This window comes from Mixophyes fleayi, chromosome 1, assembly GCF_038048845.1.
Source record: "Mixophyes fleayi isolate aMixFle1 chromosome 1, aMixFle1.hap1, whole genome shotgun sequence".
NCBI classification, from domain to species: domain Eukaryota; kingdom Metazoa; phylum Chordata; class Amphibia; order Anura; family Limnodynastidae; genus Mixophyes; species Mixophyes fleayi.
The window spans coordinates 187,122,493-187,146,309 of NC_134402.1; the positions used below are offsets into that span (position 1 = coordinate 187,122,493).

General features: G+C 38.9%; 2 protein-coding genes across 6 annotated transcripts in view; one reads left to right on the plus strand and one right to left on the minus strand.

Moving 5' to 3' along the window:
- The window catches only part of CERS4 (ceramide synthase 4), a 103,098-nt gene extending 96,952 nt beyond the window's left edge, over window positions 1–6,146 (plus strand). For all 5 annotated transcript variants that reach the window (XM_075204636.1, XM_075204635.1, XM_075204633.1 and 2 more), the window contains exons 10-11: window positions 1,492–1,648; window positions 5,326–6,146. In XM_075204636.1, coding sequence (XP_075060737.1) covers window positions 1,492–1,648; window positions 5,326–5,505 — 337 coding nt within the window. In that variant the 3' untranslated portion in view covers window positions 5,506–6,146. The remainder of the gene's footprint in view (window positions 1–1,491; window positions 1,649–5,325) is intronic.
- An 833-nt stretch (window positions 6,147–6,979) lies between these two features.
- On the minus strand, window positions 6,980–23,743 carry LOC142146213 (kelch-like protein 23). The gene is made up of 3 exons (XM_075204631.1): window positions 21,362–23,743; window positions 16,477–16,888; window positions 6,980–7,537 (listed from the first exon to the last, which is right to left on the minus strand). Exons 1-3 carry the CDS (start codon window positions 22,236–22,238, stop codon window positions 7,219–7,221), a joined length of 1,608 nt encoding a protein of 535 aa, XP_075060732.1. The 5' UTR covers window positions 22,239–23,743; the 3' UTR covers window positions 6,980–7,218.
- Between the last annotated feature and the right edge of the window lie 74 nt (window positions 23,744–23,817).

The window sequence follows — 23,817 nt, forward strand, 5'->3', positions numbered from 1 at the left end:
AGATAATAAATCTGTATATTTCCTGATCATACATACACTGTACCTCCTGGCTGTCACTATTTTGAGCCACCACTTATAAACAAAGTCAAAGCATAAAAACCAGGACCCCTTGGAGGGTTGTTATCAAGTGATAATGTCTCAGTCACTTAGAGAAGTGTTCTATCCTGAAGCCTCTCTACAGGATATAAATAGATGTTTACCAATGTGACAGTTCCCTGAAGTACATACATATATTCCAGAGTAGGTGCTGAATCTAATTGCTGCTTGAATACAGAATTATGTAGAAAGTCTGTCTGGTTGATGGCCCTATGGTTTTGGGGCCCTTTATGGTGAATATTCTATAATTTTCTACTACTTCTAGTTTTTCTTATGTTTATAAGTACATAGTGAGTGAGTGGCTGACTTAACTTCACAATAAAAAATCACTTTTATAGAACACAAGATTTTTATATGTATGTAAAAAGATTTTTATTTATGTTATTTCTGTCTGAATCCGAAATCTATATTACAAAAGTAGGAAATTATACTGTTTGAAGTAACTAAAGAATATCTATACAAAGCTCTTAAGACACAGCAACAAAATATTTTATAGGAATAAGAAAGGAAATTTCTTACAACCTAAATAAAATGTATTTTATAGAAAATGGTATAAAAATATATAGTTGTTCAACCAGACGTTAATAAATTGTCATTCCGATTCATCTATATTAAGGTGCCATCTAGTGTCTGCACTGTTGTACTACAAATCTGTAGTTTTGTTTTGTTTTTTAAATGTTATGGGCCAAATAAAACAAAACCTCTAAAAATAAAGAAACATTAATAGTTTCTAGAATTGGCAAAAATTGAATTAAGAGTTACTAGTTTACGCCCAAAACTAATTAAATTCAAACATGCTGATTTCATACTAGAGTGTGGTGTTTGTTTCACCTAACTATGCAATATTGAAATCAGTGATTACATTTATTGTTGAACACTGAAACATTTTCCCAATAATCATGATTCCAGACTCTTATAAGCATAAAGACTTTACCCACAAATCTGTTCTCACTGAATTGCTCAAGTGTCAGATGATTTAATCTCAAATTCTCCTAAAAATCACATACCCATATTGCTTAGAATGTTATTAAAGGTGCTCAAATGTCTTACCCTGAAGTATATAGCTCTTTTAATTTAGTTAGTAATACCAATAACTCATAGGTAATACATTTTTAGTGTGATGAGAAACTTATATGAATACAAAAGTAGATAAGTTAAAGATAACTTTGATATCAGACCTCAATAATGAGAACCAATCAAAATGGAAACACTCATATTGTATATATTCCAGTATTCTTCCTTTAATCATACTACAGACATAATACTGGCATCATGGCAGCACATTACAATTGATAAATTATGGCATGCCTATAGCTACCTCTGCAGCGCACCAGAATGTTTAACATGTGTTCTTAACCTGATTGATGAAAATGTCTGCATTTTCTTGTTTTTTAGGATTATCTATAGCACATATTACTACTCCATGTTACAATTTCAGCCTTTCTTTGGATACTATTTTTTTAATGCACTTCTAATGACTCTACAAATACTCCATGTCTTTTGGGCATTCATGATACTGCGAGTGATGTACAGGTTTACATTTACTGGCACGGTAAGAATGACTTTCCACGATTGTTGAGCTTTTACCAATGACCCCTGTGGATCAATATTCAGTATTTACTGTATGTAAATGTTTGTTCCCTGTATCTTAATTAGCTTATATGGTTATTAATAGAATCAACCAGTCAACACAAGTAATGTAAAATCTGTTTAGCATGGGGCTGAATTACCTATTAGAATCGGACAAAAAAAAAAAAAAAAGAAAACAATCCCAAAACCCACGAAAAAACAGCTCTGCGCAGATAGCAGTGGTGTCCTCACAACATCCCTGTGCAATCGGTGTTGGGGTAATAATGTTTATTATTCGGCTTTCATGTACACAGGGGCGGATTGGGAACTTAAAGTGGCCCTGGAAAAAATTGTTGGAATGGCCTCATGTGGGCGGGATCAAATCAACTGTAGGTGGGGCCAACACAAAATAAGGTGGGATTTAGAGCTACTTGAATTTGGTTGTAGTAACACTAAGGAAAACCTAGATGTGATGACTTAATACACAGTGGGTCATTTCTAAAGCAATGCAGTAAAAAGCTGCCAGTCCTGTCTTGTAAAAATACATGAATCCTTTTGCATGATCTGCGACCGGTTTATGCATCTGTGCTCAAAGTTGTTTTGTTGCCTACTAACACATCCTTCCAAAATTCCTTTCATTGAAACATATCTTACTTTGTTTAATAAGTTTAATTATTACGAAACATGTTTGCACAATCGTATTTGATTTGTCTGCCAGAGCAGCATATGAACACCTCACCGCACTGTTGCATCTTTCCCTGAAATCATGAGCTGCAAACTACTAGTCAAATCTCTCTCTTTTAATATATCAAAATGTATACTGTGTGTTTCAAAAAATGCATTAAAAATAATCCTTATAATAAATGGCTATCCAGTGCGATCACCACAAAGGTGAAATGCTTCAAGCATCTGCAAGAAAACACTTATTTTGTAACAATTGTGTATGAGCCCTAAATGTGCCCAGTGATTGGTGGTGGTTTGAATTAATAACAGTGCAGAGAGGGTTTGTAGACAATGGTCTAATTGAAGGGGTTAGCTATTCCAAGTGTTTGCTGGTGATATACTAAGTGCAAAAGAGGCATGATTAATGATATTGTCAGTGCAATGGGGGCTGGTCATATATTCAACAAAGTGATCTGAGATTGGGACCAGTGCAAGGTAGAAGGAGGCAATGGAATCAATGCAAGAACCACTAAAGTACGACCAGAGATGGAATAAGGCTCTTAGGGGGCCTGGGGCACTTAAAACAGGGGGGTTATTATTTTAGATACATTTTAGAAAAATACACAAGTAAAGCTGTGTGCACTACAGTTAGGTGCACGCAGCTCTGCCTTCACGAGCAGTACAGTGAGAAGCGGGACATATCTCCCAACTGTCCTTGTTGTCGGATCAAATCCTGACTAAGCAAGACAGTCACCCAAATTCGGGACTGCCCCAACGGATTCAGGACAGTTGGCAGACTGTCCTGCTCTCTCCTACCTGTTCTTGTCACTTTCACCACCTATGGCTGCTGGTTTCTATAGATAAGTTGCTGCTTGTCTGGATCCTGGAATGTTGGAGGCCCTATTTGAAAAACAAAATGGGTACATGTAATTTAGAAAACTCCAACTATCCCCGGCATAAAATCAATAGCACCCACATTTAATAATTAGGCCTCTCTCCAGCCCCAACATTAAAATAATAGTACTCACATTTGATAAATAGATCTATTTACATCCATCCAGCCCTGTCATTAAATTAATAGTATATACATTTAATAACTAAATCTATTACCCTCCCTCCAAACAGCCCCAGCAATAAAATAATAGCATTTGCGTTTAATATAAACATTTCCCCAAAACATCACCGGCATTAGATAATTAATATTCACATTTAATAAATAGCTCTCCTCCCCAAACCCAGCCCCACATAGCAGCCCCCCCTCACACACACACACACACACACACACACTTTGGCACACACACACACTTTAGCAGCCACACACACATATACTTTAGCAGCCACACACACTTTAGCAGCCACACACATTTTAGCAGCAACACACACACACACACACACACACACACTTTATCAGCCACACACACACTTTAGCAGCCACACACACACACACTTTAGCAGCCACACACAAACCATGCCATCATTAGCATTATTAGGTTCCAGACAAAAGTGGTTTGTGTCAAAACAGTCAGATGATTGTAAAACATGTTGTAGTTACTAACCTACAAGGACATAGTTGCTTTAATGCATATCGGTTTGTGTTTCTTTAACACTAAAGATAACATTTATGACTGTTGCATGCTGTTGCATGAATATTTAGATTATTTTTTTAACTGGTGATTTAGAATGGAAATATTGCAGAACTTGTCTTCTGTATTGGAAACATTGCATGATGATATGAAAACCAGTATGCAGTTTTAAACACACTATGCAAAGAATTAATACATATTATGCCATCCAACAGGACTACATCTCCCATAATGCTAGATTTTGACTGGCTGTTTCAAGGAAAATGTACTATGGCACTACATGGAGGGCTGAAAATGTTCCCATCCGTGTGTCAATTATGGAATATTTTAATTTAGCAATAGTTGCTAGGTCATGCCACTGCTTCCTTACTCTTTCCCATGTTCAAGTTCCTACTACTTCATATAGTAATATGTATATATACTGTATTTATCTAAATATACCCAGAAAAAAGGTACCAAAACTCTACTTTGTGCAGGTCCCTCTCCACTTTGTTATGTCTCTTGTCAGTTTCCCTTCACACACACACACACACACACACACACACACACACTTACCTTGTACTGCTGCAGACTCCTCTCTCTGCACACATGGGACGGCAGCTGTCATGTGACATGTCCCATGTGACCTCTGTACAGAGACTGCAGCCACAGAGATAGGAGGAGGGAGAGACAGATCAGCAGAGGGATCCGCGGCCACATTAATGTGGGTGGCTGTCCCGGAGGAGGGGCCAGCCACCTTGTACCACACTGCCCCCACCATAAAAAATTTTTTAAAACCTCTAAAAAAAAAGATACCAGTCGGCCTCCTGAGGTCATCGGCCTACCGTGACTTTTCCTGGTAGGTTACATGGCCAATTTGCCCCTGCATGTACCTGTAAAAAGAGTATTTTCATCCCAGCTCCCCCCTCCTCATTTTGCTGCTCTCGGCTCCATCTGTGTTCTGTAGCACTTAGCTCCCTACATCTTCTGCTATTCCCTTCTACCTCAGTGTTCTGGCGTTCCAGCACATTGTCCTGCAAGTTATACTTCAAATGTTCTGCTGTTCCTAGCCTTTCACCAGGCTGATTGTAAGCTGGAGAGATGATGTTAGGCTAAAGAGTGGGAGGAGGTAATTGCCCTAAAACTATTGTGCCCTATATAATGCTAAAAATATTTCATTTAGGAGTACTGTAGTAATATTTTTTTACATACCAATATGCTAATGTTTACATATTGTATATTTTAGTATAGTACAATACAGTTTTGTTTTATATAAAAGCAATGTATACGTTGATACTTCTATTATGTTTTACTGACATCACCTTTGGTGACCAATAACCGATGTACAATCATTTTTAATTTGAAGTTTTATGTTCCAACACAGAGAGCTTGAGATCTTGACTTGTTTTTCCATCAAATCTATTTTAATATATAGGTAGGTAATGATGTTCGGAGCGACGTGGAAGAGAATGAAGAGAGTGGGCAAGAAAACAATTGTCCATCGGATCCAGAGAACGAAACTGGCTACTGGAGCAGCAACAATAACTGTGTTCCTTGTAAGGCTGCAGAGAATGGATTAGCCAAAGTAAAAAATAGACACTCAAAGAGCAGCTAGCCACAACAGCTACTAATGGACTGTGCTACCTAATACTTAATTATGGCTCTGTTAAAGTTACCCATCATACACTCTGACTTAGCTGCTTTGCAGATACATCATACATTGCAGAGCAATGTATTCTAGACCTGTTATCCTAAGTGGGATAAGTTATTTAAATTATACAGTAGTGCTATGTAAATAATGTCTGAGCTTCATGACCTCCTAACCTGCAGAGTTTACAATCAGATAATGCTGAATTGGAATGAATAAGGCTCTTTAGCCACATTATAATAATGGCTAATATCCTACTACTGTAGATGCTAATTAGTGATTTATTTTAACTTGTAGAGTACAAGTTTGATGGAAATTTGCAGACAAACATATGACTAACAGGTATAGACTATCCTATTTTTGTGCAAGCTATTTATACTAGTGCTTAAGATTATATTTCTGTTTCCATAAAATGGTTTTCTTTGAAATATTGCTTCACTGTCAAAACATTAATTTGTGATTTTTCTTAGTATTGTATATTATCTTATGTGAATTATATGAATGGGAGGGTGGCAGAGTATTTCCTTACTGTCATATTTCATGTCAGTACGCACTCTCACTAATAGATATTTCTTTAAAGAATAAAGTAATTTTCTATTTAACTTACACCCAAAATTTCCTACTGTGTGATTTTTCTATGACACACTAACCCTGCAACTGAATAATACTATTCTTACATTTATTTTAAGTCACTGCATGTGCTATATACAGATAGCTAGATATAGATATAATATAGATATGTTGACAGAACACATTGGTGTCCCCTGCCCCAAATGCTGTCCCTGGTTAACCATGATCACATTTGACATGATGTTTAATTTAAATTGTCCAGTCAGGTAAAAAATATGATGCTGTTATTCTCTGCCGTTTCCAAAATGAGTTTTGGAAGTGAAAGATTTTTTTTAATGTATCCCTGTAATTCACGACTACGCTTAAATACCTAATTGTTGTACAATGACATTGAGTTCTATAGGAACGATCATTAAGTACATAGCACACAATACTGCAGAGTAGCTTTGTGAAACACTTTGAATGTACAAGGTTTTACCTACACTTTTAATAGGTATTGCCTTACAACACCTGTGTGTACAAACTTCAATGTCACCTTTGTAAAAATCTACTTCCATAGCTCCCATATTGCCATTAAGTAAAGGAGCTTATCTTCCACTGTGCTCAAGAGCTGCTCATGAAGACTAATTTCTATAATTGTAGCTAACATTTTAGGAAGAGGATTTTAAGTGAACACCAATTTGAGGTGATTGTCCAGTTTGCTGCAGATGGAACATTCATTGCCAACATCTATGCTCAAAATTTCCGGATTCGAAGAGGCCTGTTTAATAGAACTGGCCAAGGGGTCAGAACTATACAACTATTTACAGTTCAACTTGGGAGAAAACAGGGATCCTAATTGTAATACCATCTAGTCAAGACATCTGGATACTTTCATGTGTCTAAGTATTTTATTCCAGGATTGATCCAAGGAGGGAAGCCCAAGTCATCTTCCCATGCTTTGACCAGGGCCCACGTTAAATTAGCTATTTTATTAGAATACACTGACTAATATGATTAGCATGAAACTGTCAAACATGTTACAGCTGCCGTTGTCAGCTGCATACAGACTACTTCTAACCAATCATTTGCAAATGCTTTACATGCATGATATCTGTGTGATTGTTGATGCTAGGGCCAAACATCATAATGTCTCATGGTCACACAGCCCCTGATGGGCAGTGGACAGGGTAATTTGGCATCTACTACCTGACAGATGTCCAAATATGGGTCATACAAAACAAAACTGGGAATATCATGAGTTACACCGGCTCTTCTCTGACCCATCAAATAAATCCGCCCATTGACAGAACAGCATCCCATAAAGAACTTGCGGTTGAGGCATTCTTCTTCAATTTCGGACCATTTTCCAGTGCAAAGGTCAAAGCAGAGAGCCTTCCCCCCAATGGTATATAAGATTCCGTTGAGCACTGTAGCACAGAGATCATACCTAAAAAAAAAAAAAGAAAAATACCATTGTTGATAATGTTTATAAAAAATAGCATGTACATTATATTCATATAAAGTCATTCATATTCTGACATTAAAGATTATGTAAATCTGTTTTGGAGTATTGTCACATAATATTCCAAATCTTTTCTCTCGTAGCACTTGGAACTCTGCTGTCATTATCCTCCCATGTCGATCTCTCTGTGCTTTTTCCTAGACACATATGCCTATGTAATTTACATTGACGGGTGCTCATATGGGCGAACACTTGCCTGACAATGCACTTTGGCTTGGGCCTATTGACCACTACCTGAACAACAGGTATCCTTAGCTAGTCAGTACTGTACTGTGCTTGTGACAACTACTGCTTATTTTAACCTTTTGTCACAAATAGTGATTTACATTATTCTGTGATAGAACACAGAAAAAGGGGAATAACTAAGTAAGTACATTATTGCAACTACCAACACAAAACTGGAGGAAAACAGTGGTGGTTTTAATAGGCTGATATCTAAATGAGCAAAAGGCATACCTCCCAACATTGTCCTAGTGCAAATGGGACAAAAAAAGGGCACATGGTCATGACTTGTGGCATGGTCACCACTTGCACAGCACTAGGCCACCAGGTCAGAACCACCCCTACCCTTAAAAACACTACTTTGCCACACGGCACCTCATCATGATAAGCAGGACATACCTCACAACATTCCTCACAGTCACGACAAAGGTCATAATTAAATTAACACAGTTGGTATGAAAAAGAGTGTTGATTGGGAAGAGGTGGAATGAATGTGAGGGGGCTCTGAGCTTTTTCAATGTGTAAACAGGCTTTTATGTTTGGTGTAGACTAAAAAATTGTGTGCACTTCTAAACACAAACCTTCTGACATGCAGTTTTGCACTTTAAAACAAACAACTAAAACTGACAGACACAAAGGGGAAGATTTACTAACCTGTGGTATCCATGCACATTGATGTGTATCAAATCCACGCAATCTGAACCAGCAAACCCAATTTTTACAAATGGAAAGCAATGTATTAGTAACAAAAATATACATGCTTCAGACAATCACATGCTATTTGAGCTATCTGGTCTGCCAGAAGTTCCTGCAGATTCATTTACTCGAGGCCTTTAATTTATTTTAACTTGTAGAGTACAAGATATATGTAAATTTGGACAAGTCTATATTCTGACCAAGAACGGTGAAAAATATATACCTAAAAAAAGAAAAAAAACTCCATTGCATTTTCTAGAAGCCTGGCTTAATTCAGCACCAGGTCCGTATCAATGAAAGGGGGATGGAAGGGGAAAATGTTTGGACCCCAAAGTACTGGATCAATGCTACGTAGTACTTGATCTGTCCTGATACCCCAGCACATATGAATAGAAGGCATCCTTTAGAGTTCAGTACTCAAACATACACATAAAATGTGAACCGCAAAATTGCACTCTTACCGGGTTATTTTGAGCTTTACATATCTTAAGATATGTGCAACTCAAATTAGTGTCTAAGAATGTGGCCATATCAAGCTTTAGGCATATCTTAATGTAGCTGCTTAATAGATATGCTAGTCATCATCATGGTCACAATACACGTAGGAAGTACCTGCCAATGTTGATGCAGCTCAGGTAGAGGGTGCGGAGTCTAACGCGTCCCCTGGTCTTCTCCAGGAACCCCCGCAAGGAGGTATGGGTTTCACTGCTGGGGCGCGCAGGTCGCGGTCCCTTACGGAGCAGTATAGCGAGGTACAGAGGGTAGTCAGGTAGCTGGTTCGGTAACGTGCTGGCAGTGGATGTAGCAGAGGAATATTTAGAAGAATGGTCAATCAAGTCAGGTCAGAAATACAGGAAATAATGGTACACGAGGAGGATCCAATAGAATAGTCAGGTAAGCCGGGTCGATAATGGTTGGTACAGGGCAATTCAAGGAGCGTAGTCAGGCAGGTCGGGTCAAGGAAACACAGAGAAGCAGGAATAATCAGGAACTACTGGGAACTCTCAGGAAGCACTGGGGCTAGGAGGACCTAATACTCTGGCACCAGCATGGTGCCAGAGTTTGCCCTAAATGCTGCAGGCAGCCAAAGAATGCCGGCAGCGTGATGTAATCTGCCACCACCGGCAATCCGAGTGACATCCCGTTGCCTAGCAACAAGATACGTCTGCATGGTGGAGCTGGCACTAGGCCCGGCAACCAGACGCGGCAGAGGGGGCAGAAGGTGGCCGTCCCGAAGGAGCGGAGGGACGGCGCCTGACAATCATCAAGTCATCACCAACTCGATGATGATGACTGGCGTTTCAATTTGAGGGATAAAAAACAAAATAAATACATTAAAAAGTCCTCTGTCTTTCCTCTTTCACCTTCACCGACCCCGCCCCCCTGTAAAAAAAAGAAATGAACACCAAAACTCATATGTTTAGTTGCAGCTAAGAGCATGGGGTCCTCAAACAAAAGCTGCTACAAGCACCATGCTATTCCAGGCTGACCTGGTTCCACTGAAGGATGGAAACCGTGTGGTGCCCTTCTGTAATAGTGACAGTCAGCCCCAGCTTGTCCAGCACAGGGCTGAATTCCATAGTGGATTGATCCACTAAAAAATGGCCGCCCCTCTAGGAAAGAATAACCCTGTGCTGATAGCACTGAGGCTCCTCACAACACCCCTGGGCAGTGGCTGTTAGGATAATATGTGTGATATGTGAGGGGAAGAGAGGGAAGGTGCCACAGTTAAGTTGCAAGTATATTCATAAAAATGAGGTAGATACAAGTACATTTACAGAGGAGACGGTCCTAATAGAATCCTCAAAACTGAAAGTGGATAAACCAATGGGGCCAGATGGGATACATCCAAGGATACCAAAAGAACTTAAAGGGGTGCTGGTACCACCATTAACAGAATTATTCAACTAGTTACTAGCAACTAGAGTAATTCCAAAGGACTGAAAAAAGAGCAAATGTAGTCCCACTGCACAAAAGTGGAAGCAAGGAAGGGGAAACTATCATCCAGTGAACCTTACATCAGTAGTAGGGAGATTGATGGAAACCCTCTTAAAAGAAAGAGTTATAGGATATCTAAAATATAGTAACTTACAGGATCCCAAACAGCATGGATTTACTTGCGAAGAGATCATGTCAAACAAATCTTATTGACTTTTTTGACTGGGTGACTAAGGTAATGGATCAAGGGGGGGCCGTAGATGTAGCTTATCTAAACTTTAGTAATCCATTTCACACTGTCCCACATCGAAGACTGTTAAATAAACTCTAGAGTTTGGGATTGGAATCTAAGATGGTTGAATGAATAAGATCTTGGTTGCAGGATAGAAAACAGAGAGTTATAGTAAATGGAGTACATTCACAGGAGGGAAAGGTTACCAGTGGAGTACCTCAAGGATCTGTACTTGGACCAGTACTTTTGAATTTTTTTAGTGGTAACATTACAAATGGTATTGAAGGGAAAGTATGCATTTTTTGCATATGACACAAAGATATGCAACAGGGTAGACACACCAGGAGGGGTAAAACAAATGATTGATGTTCTAGGTAGACTAGAGGAATGGTCAAGAATGGTCAACTACAGTTTAATGCCAAAAAATGCAAAATCATACACTTGGGTCTCAAAAACCCAAAGGCTACATATTGTATTAATGGCACTATAATGGAAACTACTGAGGAGGAAAGGGATCTAGGAGTTACTATTTCATGTGACTTAAAGGCAGGTAAGCAATGTAACAAAGCAATGAGGAAGGCAGGTCAGATGCAGCCTCATCTATAATACTGTGTCCAGTTCTCAATGCCATATCTCCAGAATTATATAAATACATTAGAGACTGCAAAAAGAAGGGCAACTAAAATAGTGCATGGCCTACAGCACAAAAGTCACCCGTAAAGACTAAGGGGTATATTTACTGAACTGCGGGTTTGAAAAAGTGGAGATGTTGCCTATAGCAACCAATCAGATTCTAGCTGTCATTTTGTAGAAAGCAATAGATAAATGGTAACTAGAATCTGATTGGTTGCTATAGGCAACACCTCCACTTTTTCAAACCCGCAGTTCAGTAAATCTAGCCCTAAACGTTCTTAATATGTATAGTTTGGAGCAGAGAACGGAAAGGGGGGACATGATAGAAACTTTCAAATTATGAAGGATTTTAACAAGGTACAGGAGCGAAACATTCTTCAAAGGAAGAGGAGTATTAGAAAATAAGGACATGCACTGAAACTGGAAGGAAGAAGGTTCAGAGAAAATTTGAGGAAAAATTACTTCACACAAAGGGTAGCGGATTGCTTTCCATCACAGCTAATAGAGGCTAATAAACTAGAGCAATTCAAAACATACTTGGGATAGACATAAGGATGTCCTTACAATGAACTAAGGATCAAATAGAGTTTGAGGTTATCATAGGTTAAAAAATGGGCAGACTAGATGGGCCAATTGTGTTTTTAGATGCCGTCAAATTCTATGCTGATGTTTAAAAGTAGTATTTTAACTTTTATTTTAGCATGTGGTTCCACAATTCTCAGCACACTCTGGCAGTGAACTTGTTTGCATGCTGGAATTGGTTGAGTATGCTGCCAGAGCATACTTACACGGTGCACTGGCACCATCCCCCCACCCCTCTCACCTTCTCCCTAATTTGGCGCACTTTGCATTTCATTGGTCCTACCACTTTTTCCTGCTCCTCCCTGGTTGCACGTCTCTTCCCCATCTCCACACTTTTTTGCCCCAAGAAAGCTATCTCATTAAACAATCACACCCTTACCACTGCCTTTGACTCAGCTGTCACTAACACCCTTCGGTCAGTGCCTCAACCATTGCACTCTAAACTTACCATTTCTCTTTAAAAATACTCCTATACAGCTGAACGGCCGTTAAGCTGATTTACTTCACTTCAAACTCATTTTTTCCTCTTACCATTCTGCCGTATCACTCTATAAACAAACCTACTTCAAGACTCTTATCCTCCCAATCCTCCAACCTCTGTCTCCTTCATGCCATCTTCAATTCCCTCCATTCCACTCCACCTCTTTGCTCTCTACTCTCAATTTTGCTACCCACTTTACTTCTGATATCGATTCCATACATAATGACATCTCTTCCCATTGGTCCCTTCTTGCCCCACCCTTGTCCCGCTTCTCCACTTCCTCTAGGAACACTCTTCACTTCCTCCTCCCTACTGCCATCTCCACTTCTTAAAACACCCACCTTCTCCACCTTCACTTTGGTATCAGTGGATGAAGTACTTAATTTCTCCTCAACCCCTTCCACCTGCCTCTTTAACCCCATCCCCTCTCACCACCTCCGCTCCCTCACTCAATGCTTGCTCCCACCTTGCCCACCTTCTCAACTTTTTTCTTTCCTCTGGTACCTTCCCGTCCTTTAAACATGCTCTTGTCTCCCATACTCAAAAAAAACTTTCCTTGACCTGCCTCTCTCTCTCTATAATTACTGATCTATCACCTCCTACCCTTTGTCTCAAATCTTCTTGAACAAGTTGTTTACAGTCATATCACCTCCTTTCTCTCCTCTCACTACCTGTTTGACAATCCAATCTGGCTTTCAATCTCCACTCCACCAACCACCCTCAATAAAGTCACTAATGACCGTCTGTTAGCTAAATCTAACGGAAACTTCTCCGCTCTCATCCTTCATGACCTTTTTCTGTCTTTTATATGATTGACTAACACCTCCTTTAGTAAAATATCCAATTTATAGGCCTCTGTGAAACTATCCTCCATTGATTTCCTCCTATTTCACCTATCATTTTCAGTCTCCACACCTGACTCTATCTTCCCCTCTCTTTGCTACCTGTCGGTGTTCCCCAAGGATTTATTCTTAGCCCTCTGCTCTTCTCCCTCCACACCTCTTCCCTTGTTGACCTCATCAGCTCCTTTGGTCTCCAGTATCTATACATTGATGACACTCAAATCTATCTATCCTACTCTGAACTCTCTCTCATCTCTCATGTCTACTGCTGTCTTCAGCCATCTTATCTTGGTGATGGCCACAAAATGTCCCAGCACTTTCTTAAACTAAATATTTCATAAGTGAAATCATTGTCTTTTTCCCCTGCAGGTCTCCTTCACCTTCCCCATCTCTCTCTTTTTGTTGATAAAATGACCCTCTTCTCTGTCCCTTAAGTCCACTGCTTATGGGGCCATTCTTTACTCCTCCCTCTCCTTCACACATCTCATTCAGTCCCTCTCCAAATCATACCACTCACACCTCCAGAACATATCCAAGATCCGAGCTTTTCTCACCAGAAAAGCTACCTAAACTCTTCACTCCCTTGTAATCTGTTGCTTTGATTACTGTAACCAACTCCTCTCTGGCCTACCCAACTACTACCTTACCCCTCTTCTATATTCAATGCCGCTGCCTGTCTTATTTTTCTCTCCTACTGCTCTATCTCTGCTGCCCATCGCTACACTGGTGCCCCATGCCCTACAGGATAACATTTATACTCTTCAGCCCTCAACCAATCCTCCCCCTCTACATCTTCAGCCTTATGTCTACCCACATTCTTTCCCACCTCCTCGCTCTGCCAATGACCGCCTCCTTACTACCACAACGATTACCTCTTTCCATTCCTGCCTCCAGGACTTCGCCTGTGGCTGCTCCTCACTTATGGAACAAGCTCCCTTCAGATTAGCCTCTACTCTACAAGGCTCCATGTATGCTTTAAAACTAATTTCTTTATTCAAATCTATCAGTTCTCCTCCTAACTCCTTTGCCTCTGCTACCACCTCCACTCCCCCACTTCGGGGGGTATTCAATTTTTAGCGAGATCCCCGGAAAAACGAGCGCTCTAAAAATATTACCGTTAATACGGTAATATGTGTGTAAATACCGTTAATACGGTAGTTTACTCGCTGAATTTCATCTCGCAGCTCAGGGAGCTGCGAGATGAAATTCAGCGAGTAATTACCGTATTAACGCTAATATTTTTCGAGCGCTCGTTTTCCGGGGATCTCGCTAACAATTGAATACCCCCCCCTTAGTGACACTTTATTTGTGTCTTCCCTTACCATTAGGATGTAAGATCTCATGAGCAGGGCCCTCTTTCTACATGATGTCCTTCTACTATTGCCTCACACTCTGTAGCTGTTTCCCTAGCCCTATTTTCTTGAGCGCAGGACTACTTCATGTTGGACATTACTATCACTCTTACTCACTGTCCCAAAAATAACTTTATCTGTATTACTAAGTTGTCCATGTGTAATCTGTTAATCAGTAGTGCCTGGACTTTGTATAATCATTTATTGTATTTTGTATGGATAATGATAATAGTAATTATAATAATCCATGATCCGCTGGGACCTGTAGTGCCACAATGTAATGTACTAAGAAATAAACACATAAGAGGCTGTGTAAAAAGTCCTTTAATTTAAATAAAGATAGCTAAAGTGAAGAAAAGAAGGAGGAAGAAAGGAATGGAAAGAAGATCCCTAAGAATATATAGGTGTGCAATAAAGGGGACATTGAGGGTGAATCTTAATTTCAATAAAATAATTTTTTACAATGTCTATGGGCCTGATTCATTAAGGAAAGTAAGGCAAAAACCATGTTACAATGCAAGGGGTGCAAATTAGTTTATTATTTTGCACATATATTAAATACTGGCTGTTTTTTATGTAGCACACAAATCCTTGATAGCTTAATTTGTGCACTGAAATTTAAGGTTGATCTAGGACATTCCCTTATCCAACTATAAATGTATCCCTACATTTTAAATTTACACCCCCCTACAATGCAAAATGGTTTTGCAAAGGTGCAAAGTTTATATTTTTTTGCTTTACTTTCCTTAATGAATCAGATCCTATGTGTTTATCTCTCAGTACTTTACTATGTGACACAATAGGTCCTAGCCATGGGAATCCTGGTTCCTGGTGCTTGTAGGTCTACACGTGACAGCATACCAGTTAATGGCTGCCAGAATGTGCTGGGTCTTGTACTGCCACATACTGAAATACTGTTTTGAAACATTTTACACATAATACCCCAACACCCAGCACCCAGGGCTGCTAGTAAGAGCCCTACGACTTTCAGCACGGGGCTGTTTTTTCTTAGAGTGGTCCTCATTTTTTTAGGGAATTCAGCCCTGCGCTGACCAGGCTTAGGGTGAATCTCACTATAATACATTTACCCCACGCTACAGGTCATCCTATTTTAGTGGGCCCAGCCTGTCATAGACTGCTGCTGGTTGTGGCTCATGCTGTTTGTCCTCCCTTAGCTGTAACTAGCCCAGGCTATGACCATTAGTATCCATTTCACTTTGGGGGTGAGGGCCCAGGTAGGGTTATATATTTATTTAGTTTATCTTTTTTTATCATCATCAACAGCATATATCTTTGCTCCAAGGGTTGCAAAGATATGTGCTGTTGAGGCTCCGTCCAACTCTAAATCAGGCCCAGAATGCATGTGCTGGCATAAATGATGTCTTCATAAAAATCAGTTAAACCTTGCAACTGATTCAATAATATTATGTCTTCCAGTGATCCATGGACAACCCACAACCCCCATTTACTTCCGACATTACCTGGATCATGCTGTACATGTGAAAGCGGTCACTACATCCATCCAGTCCTACTTAGTAGCTTCTATTTCATTCAATAGAACTGTACAAACTGAGTCTTCATTAGCAGTAGTTGCGTTCCAATATCCATCAATATCCGATATTCCAGTATCGGGATTCCAGTGACAGGTAATAAATTTAGAACATACAGAAAGATGGTAATCAAAAAGTAAACAACCCCTTTTAAAGTTTCTCCTGCCCATGTTGCTTTATTGTGAACAGGCCATGTGCACTGTGTGTGTGTTTCTCTGAGATCAGTAATACCTATGTGTACACATGTAATGCACTAAAGGCAGAAAAACAGATTCCCATGTGCACATATCCCAATTCTCTTAGGTCTTGCCACCCAGCCCCTTCAGAAAATGTTACCTGGGCATTGGAGAGTAAGTGATTACATCCCACACATCAGTCTCCGTGTTCAGCCTCTGCACCCCACTGTATACTTCACCGTTCTCATCACGGCCGCATATGACATACAGTTTAGTATCCACACTAGCAGCTGCTGCCCTTTCAACAGGTCTAATAAGAGGGCTCCGACTTTCCCATGTCATCTCTGCTAAGTCAAGACTCTCTACATCTGCAATAATACCCTCATCTGTGCTCCCGCCCATAACATAGAGATGGAGTCCGACTCCCAATGCACAATGGTAGTGCCGTGACATCTTCATGGGTGGTCCATCTGTCCAACAGTTATTGGAAGAATCGTAAATGAGTACCCAGTCTATGCTGTACCAGACAAAATCCCCACGGAAATATCCACCAGTCACAATCACCAGGTTGCCTGTAAAGAAACAAAACTAATTAGAGAAGTATAACTGTTAACTTTTACTTCAAATAATTTTTACCACCAAACTAATGACATGTGGGCATGTTGCCAATTATACTTTAAGTAATATTTCTGTAATTGTTCCCTATCACCATATTTCAGTTTATCTACTGCACCCTGTATTGTTTGGTCATGTTAAAAAATGGGTTGGAATCTTCTTTAGCTATAGCTAATAAATCCTTGTACTAACTGACTCAAATGTATATTTTACCCACATTTTGCTGTATGCCACCCCTTCTGTACAACTGCTAAACAGCCATCTGTGTTTAAAAAAAATAAAAAGATATCATAGGGGACTGGATTTAACAACTCCTGATGTAAGACATGCTGAATCTGAGCCCCTGCTTGTCACCAACTATGAAGGATGGGAAGTTAGCACATCACTGGCTATTTCTATTTATTTAAAACAGCTGCCCTCACATCTGTTTGCCTAGGAATCGAAAAAAACAGCTTTGCACACTGAAGTAGGCTACTTCTTTACATAGCTGCTTAGCCTTCTGGTACACCCAACAGAGAATAAGTGACAATGGGGTCTCTGGAAGCTCCTCCCATGACTAAAATGAACACCTGGTTGATATTTAGCAACCTTTGCCAGGGACATTAAGTCAGCTATGATAGAGGAGCATTGGATGATCTGGCTTTCTACCAAAGCTATACAGAACAGAAGCTGGATTTTCTGTATCAGAAACTTTGCAAAGCTAATGACCTGGAGAAATGGGAGCTGCAAAATAACCTCTAATAACGTCTCTGTGGTATTCCAGAGGCAACGCAACAAGCAGACCTACTGATCTATAGAATTATCCGTCTACTATGTTGCTAAAAGAAGGAAGCTAACAGCCTGCAGAGGTGTCCCCTCAAGGAGGATACTGTGCACATCAGCACCAGTCACCTACCACCAGAGCCATGGCGGCAATACCTCAGGCATGTCTCTGAGAAAATATCATCAAACCTCACAGTTTTGCAGAGAGAAATAGCTCACCATCCATGATGCTGAAAAAGGAAAAGCACTCCTCCAAAGTTAAGCATGGGCAGTAAGGAACAAGCAGAAACTGAGACACCATGCTTCTCTAGGACATTGAAACCTCTGCAGGTATGTTGGGTGAGGGTTGGCAGGTACCTTGTTCTCATCCATATCATTTTGGGTAAGCCACGATTGAGCACTTCCGGTATACAATACTGTGCAAACATTTTAAGCAGGTGTAAAAAAAAAAAAATGCTACAAACTAAGAATGCTTTCAAAAATAGGATAGAAGTGTTAATAGTTTATTTTTATCAATTGACAAAATACAAAGTGGATGAACAGAAGAGAAATCTAAATCAAATCAATATTTGGTGTGACCAGCACTACATTGACATCATCAAGTCTGACTGGGATTACATGAATAGACAGAAGGATTTCAGCAAGCCTACATCCACAGAAGATCTGTGGTTAGTTCTCCAAGATTTTTGTAACAACCTCCCTGCCGAGTTCCTTCAAAAACTGTATGCAAGTGTACCTAGAAGAATTGATGCTGTTTTGGCAAAGGGTGGTCACACCAAATATTGATTTGAGTGTGTGTGTGTGTGTGTGTGTGTACGTACAAATAGAGCCAGAGAACGCTCATATTGTAATGTTGCCACGTACCATATAATATAAAATTCTCAAATACAATTGATAAATTGAACAGAGCTTATCTGTATAAAATCCTTGCTTATCCTTCTTAAGTCTTCTTGAGTGATATCTCTTAAACTCAAATCCAATGTGGAAAGGAGAATAAATAATAAAACAAAGGTGATATTGCTTTTCTGGTCCATAAATGGATGCTGAAGACAGTCTCCCTGTGTAACACACCACTGGGTCCAGACCGGAATTTTGACAATCTATAGAATGAATGGATACAGCGTGCAAAGATGAATATATTATATATCTATATCTAATATATAAATGCTTAGTGGCGTCTGTGTGTGTGTGGAAAAAAAAACACCAAGTTGCAGCGCCACCTGCTGGGCAGAGTTATACACTGACCTACTAAATTCTTAGTGTGTGTGGGAAAAAAAATTCAAAAAGGGCTGAAATTTGGTAGGGCTCAAACTCATTTTCGTGAGGTAATTTTACCTCATGAACACACATGTGTAGAGGCTTAGTGTGTGTGTGTGTGTGTGGAAAAAACTATTTTCTCAGAAAGGGCTCATCCAATTGACCTGAAATTTGGTATACTGACATTATTTGACAAAAAAATTAGAATAGTCAAGTCAGTTAACTTCCATCATCCCTCCTTCCCCCCGTGGGAGGGGTAGTAAAGGCTAAATTTACGAGTTGAGGGGTCAAACTCATTTTCGTGAGGTAATTTTACCTCATGAACACACATTAAAAAGGCCGCTTGCATCGGGAACTAACGCTCTTCCCCTGAGGAGGCCTGGGCTAGGCCCAAATGCATGACAAGAACCTTTTTAAGACCTCAAGTAGCTTGATTTGACTAGAATGCATGAGTATCATGCACGGGTTAACTTGTGTATATATATATATATATATATATATATATATATATATATATATATATATATATATATATATATATATATAATACAAATGTCTAGTGGCGTGTGTTAGTCTGTCTGCGTGTGTGTGTGGAAAATATAAAACCAAGCTGCAGCGCCACCTGCTGGGCGGAGTTATACACTGACCTACTAAATTCTTAGTGTAGAAAAAAAAATTCAGAAAGGGCTGAAATTTGGTATACTAAGATGTTTTTAATTTGTTCATTTAATTTGTTAAAAGTGTTTATAAAGATTTAAAGAAAAAATATATATATATATTTCTTGAAGAAGTGACAGTTGGGAGTGGTTGGTGGTTGCCGGGGGTGACAGTGGGGAGTGGTTGGTGGTTGAGGCCTGGGCTATGGCCCAAATGCATGACAAGAACCTTTTTAACACCTTAAGTAGCTTGATTTGACTAGAATGCATGAGTATCATGCACGGGTTAACTTTATATATATATATATATATACATATATGTGTACAGTATACTGATATTAATTAAGTGATGAAGATCTGGAGTAGGTTGTTTAAATAGCACAAAGTAAACTGGATGCAATTAAACAATGAGATATCCTGGAGGGGAGTACAGAAGTAGCGAGTGTATGACACAAAATACCAATCTTACATATTATGAGCACGGTGGCTCAGTGGTTAGCACTTCTGCCTCACAGCACTGGGGGTCATGAATTCAATTCCCGACCATGGCCTTATCTGTGTGGAGTTTGCATGTTCTCCGTGGGTTTCCTCTGGGTGCTCCGGTTTCCTCCCACACTCCAAAAACATACTGGTAGGTTAATTGGCTGCTAACAAATTGACATGTGTGTCTGTGTGTGTCCCTATATTAGGGAATTTAGACTGTAAGCCCCAATGGGGCAGGAACTGATGTGAATGAGTTCTCTGTACAGCACTGCAGAATCAGTGGCGCTATATAAATAAATGGTGATAATGATGAAGGTAGCAATGTCCAACAGAAATGATATAGGAGAAAAAATGTGATAAAAAAACAGCACTGGCATTGGAGGAAGAGTAAAGGTGACATTACTGTATATAATTAAAACACATCTCTTTATAGGCGGGTGCATATTTCACCAAATTCACATTTTTGAGTATTTTCACTGTACACACTAAATGTATTTTAATGTTTTGGGTCCATTTTGCATCAGATCACATACCTAATCTTCCATTGCTTCTTAGCAGCATTTTATGAACTTCTTATTTGAGGTTATTACTATACATTTTAACTAAAAAATAATAATTGTGTTTTTATATTAAATAGCCCTAATCCAGTACATTATATTCTATTTCACAGATCTACAAGACACTCAGCAAGGAGCTTGTACATGATTCTTGCAATTAGACAGAACTGTTCTAAAATTCAAGTAGCTATACAGTACAAAACACTTATTTTCAGATTGAGCATCCAAAATCTGCAAGCCTTTGAAAAACATATTTACTACAAACCAAAACATTTTTTATAAGTATGGTACAGTGCAGTTTTCTATTTGATGTGTTTCATGTATGTGGTTCGCCTAATGTACATGTGACAAATAATACTTAACAATTCCTTGGTCTATAAAGTGTAGATATTGGCTGCTATGCTGTCCTGAAAAGGTACACTCAACATTGAAGAAACTGCTAGGTTTGTCATATCTTAAATATATTAGAATGCTTATTTTATTTATACATTAAAGTTGGAAATAATTATTCTCTTGTTAATCAGTATGCCTGACATAACAGTAGACCATCTGTTTTCACAATGTATTAGACATAATTTTAGTGTATCAAAAAAGCTAAACTTTCCAAATACCATAAAATATGGAAATGGATTTCAAAACAAATTAAATCACTTAGGGTATATGCATTCTTATCAACACAATTAAATTGATAACCGTATTTTATTTTGAACGTTACCTACTGAGGTCACTGCGTACTGGGTGAGGTTTTTACGTTGTAAAGGGGAGCAGGTTCTCCATGTAGAGGTTTTTGGTAGATACATGTGCAGTTCTTGTTCATTTTCATGCTTGCCACCAAGAACATACAAGGTTTCATAGGCCCTGCTGGTTGACATAACTTCACCCATGGTGCGCCAAGTCTTTGGAGGCTGTGTGTTCAATGTTTGTAAAAGTCTTGTATATGTATCCAGCCCTTTTGATCTTTGACTTCGCTTCACTAGAACATCAAGATAGGAAAGACTTAGAAATGCAGGTCTCACCAGAGCTACTAAATCTTCAAAATTCTTCTCTCTTGTGGAGTCCACCATCACCCACTTCATGACAGCATTAAACACAATGTCTTCACTAGGGACATGCAGTTCATTGCTCTGCAGCAACACCTCTAGAGTTTCTTTATCCAATTCATCAAATTCATTGTCATATATCAGCTCTGGTAAGTGGGTGACTGCAACATAAAAAGCAGACTCATAGAGATCCATACACCCATACTGCTGGGAGTAAGACATCATGCCCAAGCAGTTTGAAACTCTTATTTCATGTACTAGGAATCCAATACAGAATTGTTTGGCTTGTCGTAGGTCTAAGAAATCTGCAGTTTCCAGGAGATCTGTAACATTTCCTTGGTTTAAGTTCATAGTTCCACTATTTACAAAGTCCATAAGAGTCTGAAAACATTCTTTTTTTACGCCATATAGGTGGATTTGATGCAAAGTTCTTTCTTTGAATCCCCCATAAAACATTACTTGGAAATAGCTACTTTCTGCAGCAAGCAAAGATTTTTCCACATGAAACAATGTCTGTTCAACTTCAAGAATTATTTCATTTACCTGATCCATTTTCTAAAGATACTGTGGCTTTTATTTAATAGTAACTAGAGGCCAGTATTACAAACATAGAACAATCATACATTAGTCTTGTAAATCACCCAAAGACATTGTTAATCATGCATGGATACTAGGAATTCATCAATACTATGAAAACATCAGCTTTTTGTAAAAATATTAAGCAATCAGCTTAAGTAATGTTAATTTCAGACCCAATTATTAGGAGTTAAAAAGTAAACAAAAAATGCAAGCTGGTATTTATGACATGCTATAGTGAGAAAGACCATACAGAATAACAGTTTTGAGGTGTAAATGAAGGAACTGTTTAATGTTGATGCTCTTTCAGTAATCTAAACCCAGACAGCACTCACTACTTGACATCACAGGAATATGTCCAACATGGTGAGATCATTTTCTTTACTGCATGTCCCATTTTCCTTTTGAAGCAAGCCAGTTTCTTTGCTCGAAATGAAAAGTGACTTGTTAATGCTGCAGACATGTGAAGGCTGTGACTTACTTTAAATATTGAATGCTCAGCTTTTCCAAAAATAGCTGGCTGCTCTGTAACTTCTGCACCTGTCAGTCACCCGTTAGATGGTGGGGGAGGGCTCACCCTCAGCATGCCGAAAAATGCATTTACATTTGTACTTGCAGAAATGAATATACTTAACAGAACTGGTTTAAAAGTCCCAAATACCACTTACAGCAAAATGCAAGACTTTTTGCACATTAGTAGAATCACTCTTAAACAGCAAGTTAAAAGGTTTTCTCTCTTCATGCTGCTCTTTTCCATGCACCGCAATGTAGAGCCACCAAATGATCCTACAAATGGATTCTTCGTCTTTAGAATAACTTCTACTTAGCTTTCATTAGACCTCACTTTTAAAAACATTACATATAAAACTAGGTACAATGATCTCAGAAAAGCATCTTAATGTATGTGAAGTACTGCAGAGTCTCCACATACTGAAGAAGTCTCTACAGTATGCAACTAGGGAGACTGACAATGCTATAATTTACGAGTTTTAGATGTGCACCGAGAGCACAAATCCGAAACCAGTTTGTTTGGCAGCAGTGGCCAGTTGCCATTGCATAGATTATTTTGGTTGTCTATTATACTAGTCTGATGTTTCCATGACTCGAGAATGTATAAGTGTGATTTTTTTTCTCTTTAACCTCTCACATTTTTCCTTAATAATGACAAACCAAGAGACAGTATTATTATTTTTAAAAACGGCAATCCGCCTAAAAAAAAAGCTAAAAGTCGTTGGAAAAGTTTACCATTAAAATTATGCTAATTAATAACCACACTGAAGTACACAATATAAGATATACACAATGTGAATTACAGCATTAACTGAAGACAGTTTACTTCAATCCATTAAGTAGAAATATTTTTTTAAAAAGCAGGTACCCATATAAACCAAGCAGATCTACATTAGTTTAGCTACAACTTATGGGACGCTGGCATTTTATATATTTATTTCAAATGATTAAGGAACAAAAGTTACTTCCTTTCAGTAATGCACAAATATGAAGTGAACCAAAACACAAAGAAAGGCATGACACAACTAGAAACACCTAAAAAAAC

What these genes read in the sequence shown, in the direction of transcription:
- LOC142146213 (XM_075204631.1), bottom strand. Translation starts at nt 22,238, where the DNA reads ATGGATCAGGTAAATGAAATAATTCTTGAAGTTGAACAGACATTGTTT. An exon ending in GTACGCAGTGACCTCAGTAG is followed by an intron (nt 16,889 to 21,361) that starts GTAACGTTCAAA and finishes GTTTCTTTACAG; the next exon opens with GCAACCTGGTGATTGTGACT. An exon ending in ACTTACTCTCCAATGCCCAG is followed by an intron (nt 7,538 to 16,476) that starts GTAACATTTTCT and finishes TTTTTTTTTTAG; the next exon opens with GTATGATCTCTGTGCTACAG.